General features: G+C 43.4%; 1 protein-coding gene across 1 annotated transcript in view; it reads left to right on the top strand.

Annotated features, from left to right (window-relative positions):
• gabbr2 (gamma-aminobutyric acid (GABA) B receptor, 2) overlaps nucleotides 1-21,481 on the top strand; it is a 358,754-nt gene that overhangs the window by 67,610 nt on the left and 269,663 nt on the right. Inside the window, exon 2 of the mRNA XM_014142790.3 lies at nucleotides 17,594-17,731. Within this exon, the coding sequence (XP_013998265.1) occupies nucleotides 17,594-17,731 (138 nt within the window). The remainder of the gene's footprint in view (nucleotides 1-17,593; nucleotides 17,732-21,481) is intronic.

Below are 21,481 nucleotides of genomic sequence, written 5' to 3'. Positions count from 1 at the left end.
AAAGTAATTAGACATACCCAAAAGTAATTAGACATGCCCAAAAGTAATTAGACATGCCCAAAAGTAATTAGACATGCCCAAAAGTAATTAGACATACCCAAAAGTAATGACATACACAAAAGTAATTAGTTTCATGATGGCCATAAACAATAACTAGTAATGCTGCATTCTCCAAGAAAGATTAAAATGTCAAATTTCTGGTAAAAACAGTTATCAAATTGTTGTATTCACATTTGAGGATGTATAGTAGTATAAATATGATCAAAATAGAAAATATCATATACAATGTAGTTCCTATTAAAAAAGATTTGCTGAATAGCGCTTGAAATAGTTGATATGCTTTAGAAATATAGTAGAAATGTAATTATAAAATGACTAACTATTAGATTTCACCTTCCTTACAACTGTAAAATATGTATCTGTATGTTTAGTGTTAGAGAAAAGTTGAATATCATCTGAAGGTCTATCTTGATTAAGCTTGGCTTCCTGAACTCATTAGGAACTGGCCTTTCATCTCATATTAATATTGTACGTCTTTGATGAAAACAAAGTGATTTTGTTTCACATCTACAAATAATGTTCTTTTTTTTTTATTAAACTCGATATAAAACCCTTTGTAAGACGATGGAGCTCCTTCCTGTAGGAGACGCTCAGCTTTACAGTGCTAAGCGGCATTTGAGGCTGTGACGAACAGGTACCATTCCGACCACAAATTGACAGACAGTCAGACCAGCGAATGAGCGTTAAGCTGGGACTCCCAAGCCTCCAATGGCTGTAGATATGTGACCCGATACCGCAGAGGCTTGCGAGCTGAACTCTCGGCCAAAATCGCGTTGCTTGGCCAAAAATGTTGCAGAGCGAATTGGATTAACAGAGTTTAAGGGTTAAATGGAGAATTTGACTGTGACCAGAAGAATAGCATAGTGTCAAAATTACCCATTAACCTTAAAATATGACCACATGGCCACAACAGCATTGTGAACATGAGTTATAGTTTTCAACACTGAGGAAATATTTTCTCTAAATGACTGGTTGGTGTTTGTGTGACTGTGAAATCCAGTCGCCATTGACCTACCCTAACCAGGTGACAAAGAAGGAGAGTTCTCCCCTCAGGGTGTGTTGACATCAGTTATGAGACCTGTTCCTTAGCTGTGTGTTGTCTGTCTGTAGGCTGTGTTCTAGAATTGTGTGTCACCCATCGCTGTTTAATGCGCTCACACCACTGAGCTGCCCGCCCCTCACCGCCCTGCACCGGGCCCTCTGTCTAGGAAAAGCCTGGGTGATGAATGACCGACATTACTCCAGATGTTCTCCCTGGCTGGTAGGGGAGCTGACAGCAGAGAATAGGGGGTGATGGGCTAAGAGCAGGTCTGGGACCTGTGTAGATGTGGTGCTGCATTGATATCATGTCTATAGAGGAGACACTAATGTAAGATTATTTCATGAAAATGATTATTAGGCTCTGTTATTTTCTGAAGCACTTTTATACATTTCTATAATGTATGGAAACAGTTGTTTTGTCCTAAGGTGTTAATTACCTGGCAATTTATTATCTGCAATCTGATTGGCCAATGCTTTAATTGTGTTGGACAAGCTTTATTGACACTGGAAATGACGGACAGTTCTAGGGTGGTTGTTGATGGGTTATGACTAGAGGGGATCCAACTTTTCTCAAATCAACGTCAAAAGTTGAAATATTTTCCATTTAAGATAATCCTAACCTTTTTCTCAACATTAACCTAATTCTCCTAAACTGCTACGTTAATTATCCCAACCTGCTGCGTAAGTTTTTCTAACCTGCTCCAAAAAGTAAAATCCAAAGTTAATTTGACATATTGTGTTCATTGTGGTTTGACCATTAAAGAAGCTAAATACTTATCCGTCTCCATCCAGTCTGTACTCCTACCGAAAGTACCTCAACTTACACTAGTGACTGATATCTCATTTTGTGATATGTTTGTGTTGTTTTCAAAGTTATTCAGAGGTCATGGTTACTGATGATAACACTGTACACATACTCTGTAGATACACACTCATCTACAGTAGATGTTTTACATACTTGAACATGTGTGCAAACACACACTCAGTGACACGTGTGGAAAAATGGACATACCCGCACGCACGCACGCACGCACGCACGCACGCACGCACGCACGCACACACACACACACACACACACACACACACACACACACACACACACACACACACACACACACACACACACACACACACACACACACACACACACACACACCTATAAACATGAACAAGAAAGTGCCAGTACGTGGAAACAGTGCATCATCATTAAAGCAGATAATGCATAGCTGTAGTAGTTAACTGATCTCGGTGATCACGATCTGTTTTATCTATGTATTCCCCTGTGCAACAATTTTTTTTTCCTCCCTTAAACTTAGATGCTTAATGGTCTTCGTCCTAGCAGACAGCATAATGAGGTAGAAATGGGAGAGGCACAGGCATCTTAAAAGGAGGCAGAGGCTGTGTCAATGTCCCAAATGACACCCTATTCCCTATGTAGTGCACTACTTTTGACCAGGGCCCATACTTAGGGAATAGGGTGCCATTTGGGATGCACGGAGAGGCTAGAAAATTGGATTTCTCGGCAGAAGCCAATGGTAGTGTAAGTAATAACCCTTCTTGACCAAAGCCATGTATCAATGCCAAGAAGAGAGAGGGAGAGGGAGAGAGAGAGCGAGGGAGAGGGAGAGGGAGAGGGAGAGAGAGAGCGAGACAGAGGGAGAGAGCAAGAGAGTGAGAGAGGACAGCAGCACCTAGATCTTCTGCACAGATTCTGTCAGACCTGGCCCCTGACAGTAAATCTCAGTAAGACACAAATAATGGTGTTTCAAAAAAGGTCCAGTTGCCAGGACCACAAATACAAATTCCATCTAGACACCATTGCCCTAGAGCACACAGAAAACTATACATACCTCGGCCTAAACATCAGCGCCACAGGTACCTTCCACAAAGCTGTGAACGAGCTGAGAGACAAGGCAAGAAGGGCATTCTATGCCATCAAAAGGAATGTAAAATTTGACATACCAATTAGGATCTGGCTAAAAATACTTTAAACAGTTATTGAACCCATTGCCCTTTATGGTTGTGAGGTCTGGGGTCCACTCACCAACCAAGAATTCACAAAATGGGACAAACACCAAATTGAGACTCTGCATGCAGAATTCAGAAAAAAATATCCTCTGTGTACAACGTAGAACACCAAATCACGCCGCTAATTATCAAAATCCAGAAAAGAGGCGTTCAATTCTACAACCACCTACAAGGAAGCGATTGCCAATCCTTCCGTAACAAAGCCATCACCTACAGAGAGATGAACCTGGAGAAGAGTCCCCTAAGCAAGCTGGTCCTGGGACTCTGTTCACAGACACAAACAGACCCCACAGAGTCCCAGGACAGCAACATAATTATACCTAACCAAATAATTAGAAAACAAAAAGATACTACTTGACACATTGGAAAGAATTAACAAAAAAACAGAGCAAACTAGAATGCTATTTGACCCTAAACAGAGAGTACACAGTGGCAGAATACCTGACCACTGTGACTGACCAAAACTTAAGGAAGCTTTGACTATGTACAGACTCAGTGAGCATAGCCTTGCTATTGAGAAAGGCCGTCGTAGGCAGACCTGGCTCTCAAGAGAACACAGGCTATGTGCACACTGCCCACAAAATGAGGTGGAAACTGAGCTGCACTTCCTAACCTCCTGCCAAATGTATGACCATATTAGAGACACATATTTCCCTCAGATTACACAGACCCACAAAGAATTCGAAAACAAACCCAATTTTGATAAACTCCCTTATCTACTGGGGGAAATACCACAGTGTGCCATCACAGCAGCAAGATTTGTGACCTGTTGCCACAAGAAAAGGGCAACCAGTGAAGAACAAACACCATTGTAAATACAACCCATATTTATGTTTATTTATTTTCCCCTTTTGTACTTTAACTATTTGCACATAATATGACATTTGAAATGTCTTTATTATTTTGGAACATTTGTGAGTGTAATGTTTACTGTTCATTTGTATTTGTTTATTTCACGATCTACTTCACTTGCTTTGGCAATGTTAACATATGTTTCCCATGCAAATAAAGCCCTTAAATTGAATTGAGAGAGAGAGAGAGAGAGAGAGAGAGAGAGAGAGAGAGAGAGGAGAGAAGAGAGAGAGAGAGAGAGAGAGAGAGAGAGAGAGAGAGAGAGAGAGAGAGAGAGAGAGAGAGAGAGAGAGAGGAATTAGGGTCCTTACAATGCAACCCTATACACAGAGGATAACTCAGCTGTGTATATAGATGGGTTGAAAATGTACAAGGCTTTCATTTATAAAAAACATTTTTATACTTTTGTGTGACTCAATTTTGGAGACTTTTTCAGTGAGGAATTAGATAGCTTTGTGAAATCTTAGTTTGATTTGTACACAGTAGCAGGAAAGTGAAGCAGTTATTTCTTTGTTTATATGAGGTTGCAGAGTGTCCTGTCAGGATGTTGTGCAAGGAGAGATGCCTACAGTCAAGTGTGTGTGTTTGCGTCTCCACAAAATGCTGGATGATATGTGGCTTATGTACAGACAGAGGGAAATGCAAACCAAAAGATGAAGGGATGAGGAAGGGAGAGAGAGAGAGAGGCTCACATATAGGGTGTATACACACACACACACACACACACACACACACACACACACACACACACACACACACACACACACACACACACACACACACACATGCAGACCCCCGCATACACACTCTCCTCCAGCTCTGAGTTCATCCTATCCCGTCATCCACACTACTGGCCCTGTGGCTGGACATACTGCATCAGGCTACTGATCCATCCTGATGCCACACTGCTCTATGTATTACCACAATTATCCCAAATGTGACGAATTACCCTCCTCCACCAACCCCACCACCCCCCACCGTCCCCCACCCCCTCTGAGCTCTAGTACAGGCTTCCTGTGGAGAGTGGAAGACCTCAGGGCAAGAAATAATTAACTTGATAATGGCCTTTCTTCCATAGCCCATTCCTCTCGTTCTGTCTGTTTTCTCCTTTTCTACAAATTAAGCAGATAGGCTGGCTGATTGGAGGGACCCAGTTCCTTCCTAATAGCTTTTAGAAAGAGTGTATTTGGCAAGTAAACTGACATTTTAACTCAATAATGTGAAAAGGGCATCTCTTTTCAATGACTTCTTAAGAACCAGAAAAGGAGAAGCTATTTATTTCAAAACTTGCTCAATTCAGGAAGTAAACTGATAATTGTAAAAAGGTAAAAAGGTATCTATTTTTCACCCTATTCCCTTAGAGTCCAGGTCAAAAGTAGCACTCTACATTTGAGACAGCCATGGTGACTCCTACAGTAGGTGTGATTGGCTGAATTCCCACGGATGACACTGTAGTTATTATATCCCTTAACCTTCCAACTGTCTGCCGTTTATACTTGGGCCATATACCATTTATACCGTATACCGTTTGTACCGTATACCGTTTATACCACATACCGTTTATACCGTATACCGTTTATACCGTATACCGTTTGTACCGTATACCGTTTATACCGTATACAATTTATACCGTATACCGTTTATACCACAAACCGTTTATACCGTATACCGTTTATACCGTATATACCACATACTGTTTATACCGTATACCGTTTATACCACATACCGTTTATACCGTATACTGTTTATACTGTATACTGTTTATACCACATACCGTTTATACCGTATACCGTTTGTACCGTATACCGTTTATACCACATACCGTTTATACCACATACCGTTTGTACCGTATACCGTTTATACCGTATACCGTTTATACCACATACCGTTTATACCGTATACCGTATACCGTTTGTACCGTATACCGTTTGTACCGTATACCGTTTATACCGTATACCGTTTATACCACATACCGTTTGTACCGTATACCGTTTGTACCGTATACCGTTTATACCGTATACCATTTATACCACATACCGTTTATACCGTATACCGTATACCGTTTGTACCGTATACCGTTTATACCGTTTATACCACATACCGTTTATACCACATACCGTTTATACCACATACCGTTTATACCGTATATCGTTTATACCACATACCGTTTATACCGTATACCGTTTGTACCGTATACCGTTTATACCACATACCGTTTATACCGTATATCGTTTATACCGTATACCGTTTATACCACATACCGTTTATACCGTATACTGTTTGTACTGTATACCGTTTATACCACATACCGTTTATACCGTATACTGTTTGTACCGTATACCGTTTATACCATATACCGTTTATACCGTATACTGTTTGTACCGTATACCGTTTATACCACATACCATTTGTACCGTATACCGTTTATACCATATACCGTTTATACCATATACCGGGGTATATTCCGAAATACCGACAAAATGATTTTCAGCAGGGGCTGTGGGGGTGTGCATTTGGTTTGCTAACTTAATAGCTAAGTGCCTAGATGTCAAGATAAAGCTTCTTGGTTACAGCAGAGACATTCAATCCCCACCTGGATCAAGAGCCCTGTTTTTTAACATGTTTTTTATAGTGCCCCTTGTGTGCACGTTCCGTAACACCGTATACCCCGGGATGGTACAGAAACGGTATGACTGTATGGAAATCGGGACACTGCACAACATGCTGTTGTAAAAAGCAGAATGACCTGTAATAGGCTTACTGCATCCCCCTTCCCCCTGCTCAGCACAGATTGGCTAATAAAGGCTCAACGTGTTCACTGTGATTCTGGGTTTTAGTGGCCAATTTGGGCTTATCCGGTATCGTGAGAGAACCAAAGTGGTTTGAAACCTGCCACACTTGCTGTTGTTATCCCGTGGTAATCTGAGACTGGGTGCGCGACACCAACCATGATGCCAATAGTCAAAGGCTGCTTCCCAATATGGCACCCTATTCCCCACATAGTGCACTTCTTTTGACCAGAGCCCTCAAAAGTAGTGCACTGTGTAGGGAATAGGATGCCATTTTGGACGAAGTCTAATAAACCTCTCCAGCTGTGAACCTAGGGAGAGAGATAGGCTCGGGCCAAACAACTGGCTTCTTTAGGAGCTCTGAGCTTCTGTCTGTCAGAGTAGATTTTAGAGGCAATCAGAGTCTTCTGGTTACACTCTAGACTGGGGGAGGGTTTTAATGGCTTTTTGGTGTGTGTAAGGAAGTGAAGTGATGTGGGAGGAACAGATTGAAAAAAGCCACCATGTCCTCCCTCTCTCCTCTCCACACTCAGTCAATCAATGTTGGACTTTCACTGAATACTCCTGGGTTTGTTGTATAAATGTTACCACAGAGTCAGAATGCTCAGTGCATACACACCCCCATCTCCTCTCCACTCCTCCCTCCATTCCCTTCTCTTCCTCCCTCTCCATAGCCTTTCATGAGATCTCAATGGGAATCTGGTTGACATGTGTCGTATCGGTCCCAGCTCTCTCAATTTCCGCTGCTGCATGTCTTTATGGTCATTTGAAAAAAAGGAGGTCATTCTCTCCGCATGAGTGGACCAGTTTATTGCCCAATAGGGCTAGGTGATGGGGAACAAACACACACACTCTCAAGCACACACACACTCCATCCTCAGTGAGCGGTACTGTAACGTTACTGGTGGTGCCCATAGAGCTGCATGTGAAAATAGTGATGACTGACTCGATGAGTCTGTTGCCTGTTTGTCAATAGATTACGTTTGGGACTGTTTGACCTAAATTGAGGCTTGAAACCCTCCCAGGCCCCCATGGGAAACCCTGTACAGTTATTGATCTAAATACAGCGGAACCACAGGACGGCACTTGGAAAGAGAGAAGGGTACACGTGACTCAAAGTCAGATTATTAAATCCTTTTGAAGGAGCTGGATATTGAGAGATTATATTGACCAGGAATATATTTTTCCTGGAAAGTAATGAATGTTACTGTAACTGATTTTGTTTTCCGCTTCATTGATTTCAATATAGTGTAGGTGGCTGTTGTCGATTAAGCGAAACCTGAGTTTTCATTTTTTACATTTATTTTATGAACGATACTGGACAGCACATTTAAATAGACATTTTTACCTGTGATACAATCACTTGTTGCCACACAAAGTATCCCCCACCTCCCTGTATGGTGCGTTTCAATGGCTGTGTCTATGTCCCAAATAGCACCTGTGTTCCATTAAAACGCAATACTTCTGACCAGGGCCCACAGAGCTCTGGTCAAATGTAGTGCACTATATAGGGAAAATGGTGCCATTTGGGACGTATCCTATGTCTAGTTGAGAGGATTAGTTAGGTCAGACTGTGTGTCAGGGAAATATATAATCTGTTTTATACAGAGCCTTGCAAAAGTATTCAGACCCCTTGGATTTTTTGACATTTTATTGTGTTATAAAGTGCGACTTGAATTTAATTGTCATTTTTTTGTCAACAATCTACAGAAAATACTCTGTAATGTCAAAGTGGAAAAAAAATATAGTTCTAGTCAAAAGTTTGGACACACCTACTCATTCAAGGGTTTTTATTTATTTTGTACTATTTTCTACATTGTAGAATAATAGTGAAGACATCAAAACTGTGAAATAACATGGAATCATGTAGTAACCAAAAAAGTGTTAAACAAAACAAAATATATTTATATTTGAGATCCTTCAAAATAGCCACCCTTTGCCTTTGACAGCTTTGCACACGCTTGGCATTCTCTTAACCAGCTTCACGAGGTTGTCACCTGGAATGTATTTCAATTAACAGATGTTCATTTGTGAAATTTCTTTCCTTCTTAATGCGTTTGAGCCTATCAGTTGTGTTGTGACAAGTCAGGGGTGGTATACAGAAGATAGCCCTATTTGGTAAAAGATCAAGTCCATATTATGGCAAGAACAACTCAAATAAGCAAAGAGAAATGACAGTCCATTATTACTATATGACATGAAGGTCAGTAAATCAGGAACATTTCAAGAAATATACATTCATTGTATAGTCGTTGCATAAGTATTCAGCTCCCTGAGTCAATACATGTCAGAAAACCCTTTGGCATCGATTATTGCAGTGAGGCTTCTTGGGTAAGTCTACGGTAAGTGTTGGGTAAGATTTGAACACCTGGATTGTGCAGTATTTACCCATTATTCTTTTTAAATTCTTCAAGCTTTGTCCTTGTTGATCATTGTTTGCCAGCAGTTTTCAAGTATTGCCAGAGATTTTTAAGCAGAGTTAAGTCAAAACTGTAACTTGGCCATTCAGGAATGCAATAAGAATATTTAAATATAAATATATGTATGAACAATGACAGAGCGTCATAGGCTAATATGCAATAGATAGTATAGAATACAGTATAAACATACACTACCATTCAAAAGTTTGCGGTCACTTAGAAATGTCCTTGTTTTTGAAAGAAAAGCTATTTTTTTGTCCATTAAAATAACATAAAATTTATCAGAAATACAGTGTAGACATTGTAATTGTTAATGTTGTAATTTACTATTGTAGTTGGAAAAGACAGGTTTCTTATGGAATATCTACATAGGTGTACAGAGGCCCATTATCAGCAACCATCAGTCCTGTGTTCCAATGGCACGTTGTGTTAGCTTAACCCAGTCTCAACGTCAACAGTGAAGAGGCAACTCTGGGATGCTGGCCTTCTGGTGTTTTGCTGGTACTATTTAATTAAGCTGACAGTTGAGGACTTGTGAAGCATCTGTTTCTCAAACTAGACACTCTAATGTACTTGTCCTCTTGCTCAGTTGTGCACAGGGGTCTCCCACTCCTCTTTCTATTCTGGTTAGAGCCAGTTTGCACTGTTCTGTGAAGGGAGTAGTACACAGCGTTGTACGAGATCTTCAGTTTCTTGGCAATTTCTCGCATGGAATAGCCTTCATTTCTCAGAAGGCTATTCTGAAGGGTTGAGATCCAGGGCCTCAAGCTTAATGATGAGCTTGGAGGGTACTATGGTGTTGAATGCTGAGCTGTAGTCAATGAACAGCATTCTTACATAGGTATTCCACTTGTCCAGATGGGGCAGGGCAGTGTGCAGTGTGATGGCGATTGCATCGTCTGTGGACCTATTGGGGTCTTAAGCAAATTGAAGTGGGTCTAGGGTGACAGGTAAGGTGGAGGTGATATGATCCTTCACTAGTCTCTCAAAGCACTTCATGATGACAGAAGTGAGTGCTACGTGGCAATAGTCATTTAGTTTAGTTAACTTTGCTTTCTTAGGTACAGGAACAATGGTGGCCATCTTGAAGAATGTGGGGACAACAGACTGGGATAGGGAGAGATTGAATATGTCCGTAAACACACCAGCCAGCTGGTCTGCTCATGCTCTGGGGATGCGGCTCTGGATGCCATCTGGGAGGGTTAACACGTTTAAATGTCTTACTCACATCAGCCACAGAGAAGGAGAGCCCACAGTCCTTGGTAGCGGGCTATGTCAGTGGCACTGTATTATCCTCAAAGTGGGCAAAAAAGGTGTTTAGTTTGTCTTGAAGCAAGACTTCGGTGTCCGTGATGTTGCTGGTTTACTTTTTGTAGTCCATGATTTTCTGTAGACCCTGCCACATATGTCTCGTGTCAGAGCCACGACTTCACTTTGTCTCTATACTCACATGTTGCTTGTTTGATTGCCTTGCGGAGGGAATAACTGCACTTTTGTATTCGGCCATATTCCCAGTTGCCTTTCCATGGTTAAATGCGGTGGTTTGCGCTTTCAGTTCCACGGTTTCTGGTTAGGGTAAGTTTTAATAGTCACAGTGGGTACAACATCTCCTATACACTTCCTTAGAAAATCACTGTATCAGTGTATACGTCGATGTTATTCTCTGTGGCTACCCGGAACATATCCCAGTCTGCGTGATCAAAACAATCTTGAATCGTGGATTATGATTGGTCAGACCAGCGTTGAATAGTCCTTAGCACGGGTACTTCCTGTTTGAGTTTCTGCCTACAGGAAGGGAGGAGCAAAATGGAGTCATGGTCAGATTTGCCGAAACGAGGGCGGGGAAGGGCCTTGTATGCATCGCGGAAGTTAGAGTAACAGTGGTCCAGCGTTTTTCCAGCGCGAGTGCTTCAGACGATATGCTGATAGAATTTAGGTAGCCTTGTTCTCAAATTAGCTTTGTTAAAGTCCCCAGCTACACTAAATGCAGCCTTAGGATATATGGTTTCCAGTTTGCATTTAGTCCAGTGAAGTTCCTTGAGGGCAGTTGTGGTATCTGCTTGAGGGGGCATATACATGGCTGTGACAATAACGGAAGATAATTATTTTGGGAGATAATACGGTCGGCATTTAATTGTGATGAATTCTAGGTCAGGTGAACAAAAGGACTTGAGTTCCTGTATGTTGTTACAATTACACCATGCGTCGTTAATCATGAAACATACAACCTCGCTCTTCTTCTTTACGGAGAATCCAGGTGGCTTTACCAACAGCATATCCCGAGAGAGCCATGTTTCCGTGAAACAGAGTATGTTACAATCCCTGATGTCTCTCTGGAAAGCACCCCTTGCCCTATTTCCGTCGACCTTGTTATCTAGGGACTGGACATTAGTGAGTAATATACTCGGAAGCAGTGGGTGGTGTGCGCGCCTCCGAAAGTCTGACCAGAAGACCACTCCGTCTTCCTCTTCTCCGGCGGCGTTGTTTTGGGTCGGCCTCTGGGATCAGTTCAAATGCCCTGGGTGGTGCGGACAAAGGTTCCGCTTTGGGATAGTCGTATTCCTGGTCGTAGTGCTGGTCGTAGTGCTGGTAAGTTGTCGTCGCTCTGATAACCATTAGTTGTTCCCAGCTGTACGTAATAACACTTAAGATTTTCTGGGCTAACAACAAGAAATAGTACATAAAAAAACTAAATACTGCAATGTTACCTAAGGACTAGAAGCGAGGCAGCCCTCTCTGTCGGCACCGCCTTAGCTGATACACCACCATGCTTGAAAATAAGGAGGCAGTTACTCAGTGAGGCGTTGTGTTGGATTTGACCCAGACATAAGGATTTGCATTTGGCCAAAATGTTTGCCATGTTTTTTTTTGCAGTATTACTTTAGTGCCTTTTTGCATGCACAATATTCTGTATATTTGTATTCTTTTCACTTTGTCTCTCTCTCTCTCTCACTCTCACTCTCTCCCTGTCTTTCATTTCATTCCACTTCCATATTTGTCTGAGCCATTAGCCGTCTCCAAATGGAGGCCTGGAATTTGGCATGTCATATGTTGTGGCCCTGTGAGGGCTGTGCATGTCATTAGCTAACGGACAGCCTGTGTGTCGAGAGCAGATTATGTGTGCCACAGTTCTCTCCATCAAGGATCACCAGTCAACACACACACACACTTTTACACACACACACACACACACACACACACACACACACACACACACACACACACACACACACACACACACACACACACACACTTGTTTTTCTATTCTTGTGGGGACCTAAAATGTATGCACTGTTGGTTAAGGGCTTGTAAGTAAGATTTTCACAATAAGGTCTACACCTGTTGTATTCGGAGCATGTCACAAATACAGTTTGATATGATTTGAAGGGTGATTCATCACTCTAGAGAACGTGTTTCCACTGCTCCAGAGTCCAATGGTGGCAAGCTTTACACCATTCCAGCCAACCCTCGGCCATGGAAACCCCTTTCGTGAAGCTTCTGACGAACCGTTCTTGTGCTGATGTTGTTTCCAGAGGCAGTTTGGAACTCGGTCATCAGTGTTGCAACTGAGGACAGACTATTTTTAAACATTACGTGCTTCAGCATTTGGTGGTCCCATTCTGTGAGTTTGTGTGGCCTACCACTTCGCGGCTGAGCCGTTGTTGCTCCTAGACGTTTCCACTTCACAATAACAGCACTTACAGTTGACAGGGGCAGCTCTAGCAGGGCAGAAATGTAATAACTGACTTGGTGAAAAGGTGGCATCCTATGACAGTGCCACATTGAAAGTCACTGAGCTCTTCAATAAGGCCATTCTACTGCCAATATTTGTCAATGGAGATTGCATGACTGTGTGCTCGATTTTTTTACACCTCTCAGCAACAGGTGTGGCTGAACTAGCAGAATCCACTAATTTAAAGTATCCACATACTTTTGTATATATAGTGTAGCTTGGGCAGGATAGACGTAACATGTGGTATTCAAAGTCGGGGTCGCAAACCTTTGTGGGGAACTGCAGTGGGGTTGCCGGGGTGGAAATTAAAAGTCCAGATTATTTTATTGGTTTCACTTCATTTTAATAAGAGCTGAAAATGCAATCAATTTAAGGTTATTTGTTGATTTAAAAATATAAATTTACCGATTTGAAGGTTTTATATCATTAGATTTTGGGTGGGGTCCCCAGAAATTCTGGTAGAAAAAGGTTCCCCGCTGAAAAAGTTTGAATACCACTGTCTTAGACTCTGACGTACTGTATGACATTAACTAGATTTGTCTACTACTGGGTTCTAAGGCATATCTGATGCAGAGAGCAGAACTGTACAGTGTCTAAAGATGGGACAGTCAGCCATAATTGTGGAGAGAACGGTTGGTTGGTTTTATGAGTACTTGTTCTTGCGACACCTGTCTCCTTCTCTCTGTCTCTCACTGTTCATAAACTGCATCCACCATTAACCCCTACACGTCTCCACTTTCTGAGTAGTTTATGATTAATGCCTCTGTGATTGTGCCATCCAATCACATGCTAAATATAGCTGTCAAACACCAAGCTCCACCAAGCTCCCGGCCCGGCTTCCTCCTTTATTTACAGCTCAAAAGCGTTGCCTTGTGGGTTGCCTAGGCAACGTGGCGGTGGTCAAAGCACCACCAGCATGCCAGATTGTGTGGCTGTGTGGATGAGTGTTTGACAGAAGTAGAGGGAGAGAGAGAATGTGAGAAAGCAGACTGGTCTGCATGTGTTTGACGCCGCTCAAAGCCCCCCCCCCCCCTTTCTCTCTTTCCCCCCTCCTCTCTCTGGCACTGAAAATAGCCCCAGCATAGTGGTGGTTGGCCGCTACTTTGTGACCGTTGAATGGGAGGCTTTTGGCCGTAAGGAATAATGGCTGGGGTGTAGAGTGAGGTCACCTTTTTCGTCCCCGGGGCCAGGAAACCATATTTCATCACAGACCTCATTGGAATGTATATCTGCTTATGGGGTGGCAGGTAGCCTGTCGGGTAGGAGCGTTGGGCCAGTAACCGAAAGATTGCTGGATCGAATACCTGAGTTGACAAGGTTAAAATCTGTCGTATTGCCACTGAGCAAGACAGTTAACCCACTGTTCCCGGGCGCTGATGACGTGGATGTGGATTAAGGCAGCCCTCCACACCTCTCTGATTCAGAGGGATTGGGTTAAATGTGGAAGACTCATTTCCCTGTTTCATCTGATGTCCTAACCCTATAGCGTTTGAAGATAAACAATAACTAGCGTGCTGTTTACATTTGAAGGATTCACAGGGAAGGGTGATGAAGGCATGGAACAGCCCGGTATGATGGCTTGTGTAAATCACACAAGCAGTGATATATATATCATGAAACATACAAAGATTCCTCCTGTGTTTTCAATCTAATGTGTGCTATGCATTCCTTAATGACAAACAGACCAATTGATGATCAGGCAAATCAAGGTTTCAAACATCCATGTTCAAATAATGATTACATACAAACCTTTGTTCTGGAATTGAAGGATGTATCCTGTAGTAATTTGGCAGACGCTCTTTACCAAAGCAATTTACGGTAGTGAGTGCATACATTATCAGACTTTTTCGTACTGATCCCCCATGGGAATGGGACCCACGACCCTGGCGTTGCAAGCGCCATCCTCTACCAACTCAGTACCGGTACCGAGTCAATGTGCGGGGGTACAGGTTAGTCGAGGTCATTTGTAGGTAGGGGTGAAGTGACTATGCATAAATAATAAACAGGGTTTGTGTTTCAGCATAGTAACATACAGAAAAGCTCACCTTCTGTAGTTCTGTAGTTTGGTAGCTGGTTGTGAGCAATTGGAAATAAATAAGAGTCGGGGGGGGGGGGGAGTGAGATGGAGACAGTGAGAGTGAGAGCAAGATAATATGTAAATGAGATATCTTTTTAAAAACCCTGCTGTTTTATTCAACCATGTGGACAAGATATCGTATGCCCGCTGCGCATAATCACCTACTCTCTCATTTCACACTAGGCTTTCCACGGTCTCACAGCTATTTTGGACTCGGTTAACTGAATATATAAGATGTGCCAGTGAATGCACACGTGTGAACCATGTGTATTCCTGACTATGGGGAGTAATATGTTTTATTATGCCAAATTGAGAGACGAGGAGGAAGATACATAAGGGTTTTTTATGTTTTAAACTGTACAAATACTTTTACCTACAATCAATCAATCAATATGCACCTGTACATTGAAAATCTGTAAATAGCTCATCCAACTACCTCATCATCATATTGTTATTTATTTTGCTCCTTTGCACCCCAGTACCGCTACTTGCACACTCATCTGTGTTGTTGTTTGTGTCGCGCTGCTTTGCTTTATCTTGGCCAGGTCGCAGTTGTAAATGAGAACTTGTTCTCAACTAGCCTACCTGGTTAAATAAAGGTGAAATAAAAAGTTAAATAAAAACAATATTGATATAACAGACATGAGGATGTCAACACACTAAACTATTTCAAAATTATACCAGTCACTACAACTATGTATGCTGCTCCAGCCAGAGACAACGCTACATACGTAACAAAATGTTAGAGCATGATACACAATAAAGCCCGAAGGCTTATTTCCATTGAGGTCCTCTGTACGATTTCTCATCCCTGCCACTGAGTCGCACAGCGCCTTCTAGGAAGAAATCTAGTTCAGCGTGAAACCACCTCACAAGTGGAGCTTCTCTGCGCCAAGGTGGACATCGCCTCAGACTCTATATAAACACAGGAGAACATCCTGAATTGATTGGCAATAATTATGTCCAAGAAGTGTTTACCGCAGACTAGGATATGGTTGCAAACTCAGAAAATCACAGAAAACCATTTAGAGAGCTCATATAGCAATCAATAGACCTATTCCATCTCTCTCTCTCTCCCGTTCTCTCTCTCTCCCCTGTTCTCCCTCTTTCCCCTGTTCTCTCTCTCTCCTGTTCTCTCTCTCTCCTGTTCTCCCTCTCTCCCCTGTTCTCTCTCTCCCCTGTTCTCTCTCTCCCATTCTCTCTCTCTCCCCTGTTCTCTCTCTCTCCTGTTCTCTCTCTCTCCTGTTCTCCCTCTCTCCCCTGTTCTCTCTCTCCCCTGTTCTCTCTCTCCCATTCTCTCTCTCTCCCCTGTTCTCTCTCTCTCTCCTGTTCTCCCTCTCTCCCCTGTTCTCTCTCTCCCCTGTTCTCTCTCTCCCATTCTCTCTCTCTCCCCTGTTCTCTCTCTCTCCCCTGTTCTCTCTCTCGCCCCTGTTCTCCCTCTCTCCTGTTCTCCCTCTCCCCTGTTCCATCTCTCTCGCCCCTGTTCTCCCTCTCTCTTGTTCTCCCTCTCTCCTGTTCTCTCCCTCTCTCCTGTTCTCTCTCTCTCTCTCCCATTATCCCTCTTTCCTGTTCTCACTCTCTCCTTTTCTCTCCCTCTCTCCTGTTCTCTCTCCCCTATTCCATCTCTCTCGCCCCTGTTCCATCTCTCTCGCCCCTGTTCTCCCTCTCTCTTGTTCTCCCTCTCTCCTGTTCTCTCTCTCTCTCCCGTTCTTCCTCTCTCCTGTTCTCCCTCTCTCCTGTTCTCTCTCTCATCCCCGTTCTCCCTCTCTCCTGTTCTCCCTCTCTCCTGTTCTCTCTCTCTCTCATCCCTGTTCTCCCTCTCTCCTGTTCTCCCTCTCTCCTGTTCTCTCTCTCTCTCTCTGCCGTTCTCCCTCTCTCCTGTTCTCTCTCTCTGTCCCCTGTTCTCTCTCTCTCTCTCCTGTTCCGTCTCTCCCCCCTGTTCTCTCTCTCTCCTGTTCTCCCTCTCTCCCGCAATTCTACAGAGCAAAGAGCGTTGCCATAGTGATGTGAGATGGCTGCATTCTGCTGTAGCAGGATGGCCTCTCTCTCTCTCTCTCTCTCTCTCTCTCCTCTCGTATGTACTCATACATTGTATAAACATTTATTGCAATGCTACATATTCACCTACAGTAAAAATGATGCAGGTATGCATTACATAAGTGTAGGAGCCTCATATAAATGTAGCTCATTTGTTGGCTTCATGTGCCTCATAAAATAAAACAAACACTTTTCCTGAACACCAAGGTCCAAATGGCACCCTATTCCCTATGTAGTGCACTTCTTTTGACCAGAGCCCCTTTGAGCCCTGGTCAAAAGTAGGGCACTATATAGGGTATAGGGTGCCATCATGGAAGGCATCCCCATACTGCTGTGCTGCTGTAAGAGGTGTGCAATACAAAACATAATTACATCTGTGCTTTCACTTTTGCATGCCAGCCACATCCCAGCCCAAAATAGCCCAGAAAAATGTTATGCAGCTTTTTAACTCCCTCCCTCCCTCCCTCCCTCCCTCCCTCCCTCCCTCCCTCCCTCCCTCCCTCCCTCCCTCCCTCCCTCCCTCCTTACCCCAAACCTCCACTCTCTCCCCATGCAGTGTGACAACGCCAAGGGATTGAGGGCCTTCTTCGATGCCATATGCTACGGACCCAAACACCTGATGATCTTTGGAGGGGTGTGTCCGTCCGTGACGTCCATCATTGCTGAGTCACTGGAGGGGTGGAACCTAGTGCAGGTAGGAACTACAGTCTAGTTATTATGAGGAGGAGGGTTGGTCTGTTCCAGCTGGATTTGACCTCTTTTTGAGTCTTTTTTTGCTTTTCTGGAGTTCCCTTTTAATATGATGTGAGATGGGACAAATGTGAGTTTTGAGATTTTATGATAGGCTTGTGTGTGTGTTTGTGTGTGTGTGTGTGTGTGTGTGTGTGTGTGTGTGTGTGTGTGTGTGTGTGTGTGTGTGTGTGTGTGTGTGTGTGTGTGTGTGTGTGTGTGTGTGTGTGTGTGTGTGTGTGTGTGTGTGCTTGAGGTGTTAAGCCCAGTGACAGGATTCATTTGTACGTTTGTGAGTGGCTGAGCCTATAGTCTTATGTTGCTGTAGATGGGGTCTGGGCTGGGGTCCCTGAGAGGTCCTAACTCATGGTTTAATCCTTCATTAACCTCACCAGAGTAAATAGCTAATTGGTATGGCTTTAATCCGCTCGAATCCTTATCCATTTCAGAAACCAAAAAATGGGAGGAAAACTGAGGAAATATTAAAGCTAAGCCTCAAATGGCAACCTATACCCTTTATAGTGCACTACCCTTTGGGCCCAGGTCAAAAGTAGTGCACTACATAGGGAACAGGGTGCCATTTGGGACGCAGCCTACATTGTGGGCCTATAACAGCTTTATTAAACAGAGAGATTAATATCAATGGCTTGCCTTTTATCTCTTTATTTGCCAATATCACTGGGCTATATTATAGAGATTGAATGTACTGTACTGTACTGAATAAAATCCAGTTTGGATTTATGAGAGGGAAACATGTTTAGATATATGGTATCATTAGATTTCATGAAAGAATCATAGGACTTAAATATGCATAGAAAATATGATCTGAAGGCTATCTGGCCAAAGATGAAATGAGAGAAGCCGTTTTTTCTCCGGTGGAGGTTATCTTAATTTATACCTTGGCATTGTTAAATACTCCTTTCTGATTGGCTTGAAAGGCATTCTAGTGTGTGCATTTTTTCCCTATAATGCACAGTGGAATTCAATGGCTAAGCATGAGACGAGGCAACATTACATGCCATACGTAAACTGTTGGCCTCTTGAGTCATTACGTACACTGTCTCTCTCTCGTGGTACGCTATTGGTATTGCGCTATAAAGGAGAAATTGTGCTTCTCTCAATTTCCATTCGCTGACTAAATTGCCTGAACAAGAGATTATATAGATAAAAGGCTAGCACATACTCTGGCTATGCAGCGGAGATTGTACAACTCAAGTGACTCTAACTGAATGTCACCCAGATAATTCTCATCAGACAGTTATTGTAAACAGCCAGAAGTTCATTCTTCTGGATCCTGTCAGGTCGCAGTATTTGGAAAGAAAGGCTGCAGGGCAGAACTAGGAATTGGAGAAAAAAGATATGCCAGAGGAACTTGGATTATAGTTCAGCTTCCTCTATTTCCTTGAACATTCAGTAACCAGGTGAAAAGTTGGAGAAATAAAAGTGGTTCTTTCAAAATTGTACTAAGTTGAAATGAAAAGACAGGCTACTGACAGTTTTCTGTTCAGAAAGATGCTTATCCCACCTTCTCTCTCTCGCTTTCTTTCTCCCTCTTCTCTCTGTCCCCTCTCTCCCTCTCTCTCTCGACCTCCCCTCTCTCGCTCTCTTTCTCCCTCTTCTCTCTGTCCCCTCTCTCCCCCCTCTATTGACCCCTCTCTTGACCCCCTCTCTCCCTCTCTCTCTTGCTCTCTTTCTCCCTCTTCTCTCTGTCCCCTCTCTCTCCCTCTCTCTCGACACCCTCTCTTTCCCTCTCTTTCCCTCTCGCTCTCTTTCTCCCTCTTCTCGCTGTCCCCTCTCTCTCCCTCTCTTTCCCCTCTCTCCCCCTCTCGCTACCCCCTCTATTGACCCCTCTCTCGATCCCCTCTCTCTCCCTCTCTCTCTCTCCCTCTTCTCCCTGTCCCCTCTCTCCCTCTTTCTCGACCCCCTCTCTCTCCCTCTCTCTCTCGCTCTCTTTGTACCTCTTCTCTCTGTCCCCTCTCTCCCCCCCTCTCTCTCCCCCTTCTATTGACCCCTCTCTCGACCCCCTCTCTCTCCCTCTCTCTCTCTCTCTGTCTCTCTCTCTCTCTATCCCCTTTATGTCTCTCTCACTCTCACTCTCCCACTCTATCTTTCTCCCTGCTGTATTTTGGCCATTAGCTGTTAGGTTGGTATAAGACGTGTGTAAGACTGATGCAAATCTTCTCTAAAACAGCTGCCTCAGGTGCACAGTATTAGCCTGTCCCAAACGGCACCCTATTCCCTACATAGTGCGCTACTTTTGAGCAGGACCCTCTGGTGTATGTAGAAAATACGGTGCCATTTGGAACACAGCCCATGAAAATCCAGCCTCTTGTGTAGTGTTGCCACAAGCAAGGCTCTATTTTCTCTGGTGTTGGAGACACACGGGGGGGAAAAGGCATTTTCTTTAATTACCGGCTGAGACTGAATTAACTATTAACGACACCGCAGGAAAACAGATTCCACAAATCTCGTCCATAATGCATGTCCAAAAAAATGTCAGTTTAAAAGCTGTAATTGTTAGGACACACTACGGCGGTGCACTTTGAACATGATCCAATTCCATGGAATTCTGTTGAGTTATTGCAGAGTGAGACGGCCGTGTTGACCGTTGAGGCCATCTGGAAATTAAACATTGAATGGAGCAGGGTGAAGTTGCTCCTAGACACTGAGCTGGGGTCAGTTTTGCAATTTACGGTTGAGGTTAGGATTGAAGGAGAGGATCAGGGGATCAGGGGAGGGAAAGCTGGTCAGGGAGGGGAAGCTAGATCTATACCTAGGGGAACTTCAACCTGGAAACCTTGTGGTTTCATACAGTAATTATAAATAATCTATGTTCAATGCTGGTCCCTTTGCAGATCTAAATTGTGCTAGGTTAGCTGCCTCTCTCTCCATCTCCCTCTCTGGGCCCATTGACTTTCATCTGTCTCCCAGTGGAGGGAAGCAGACAGGAACAGGGCCTGGGCTGCAGGCTGTTGGAGGCAGCCTGGCTCCAAGCTGCAGACGTAGGCTAGTGCGTTGGGCCTTGACGTCAGCAGCCAGCGGGAGGTGCATTACTTTCCATCTCTGATCTATATGATTCAGCCTTAAGCCCTCTGTGAGGAGAATGGAAGCAAGGAAGAACAAGTTTGTGAAGTTTTATGGCATATTATATAGGAATGGAAACATATTGGTCGTTGTTATATCATCGATAAAGGCAAATGAAGAAGATACATGGGGCTTATTCTACTTTTGAAGTCAGGCGTTTTGTGGGAAGATATGCAGATTTCTAAATGGTTTCTATTGTGCTGCCTTATAGAAGCACATCATTTTCCTATACTAAGGAGAGACAGCTAAACAGTGTTTAGACAGGGTCTATAAGCGACTACTCTAGATACAGAACAGCAATTCCTGGGAAATGTTTTATTAAACAAAATATGTATTTACATATTTGTAAAAATAGATTTTTAATCAGGGAAGTGTTTCTTAATGAACTACAGTATAAGCTTTGAGGTGTTCAAAGCAGATCACCCCCCCCCCCCAACACACACACGAATACAGATACAGGCACACGCGTATGGATGCGTGCACACATACACAACCCCTCCCCCCACACACACACTCGCAGTGTTGCAGCACCGTGATCAGTTTGCAGGCACCATCTGCCATTGGATTTATATAACTACTGATCCGCAAGCAGCTCTCTCGCTCACATCCTGATTGTGACTCACGTCCCATG

This window comes from Salmo salar, chromosome 14 (genome assembly GCF_965601325.2).
Source record: "Salmo salar chromosome 14, fSalSal1, whole genome shotgun sequence".
In the NCBI taxonomy this organism is placed as follows: Eukaryota; Metazoa; Chordata; class Actinopteri; order Salmoniformes; family Salmonidae; genus Salmo; species Salmo salar.
Note: the sequence above shows the minus strand (reverse complement) of the source record. Positions and strands in the feature narration are given on the sequence as shown.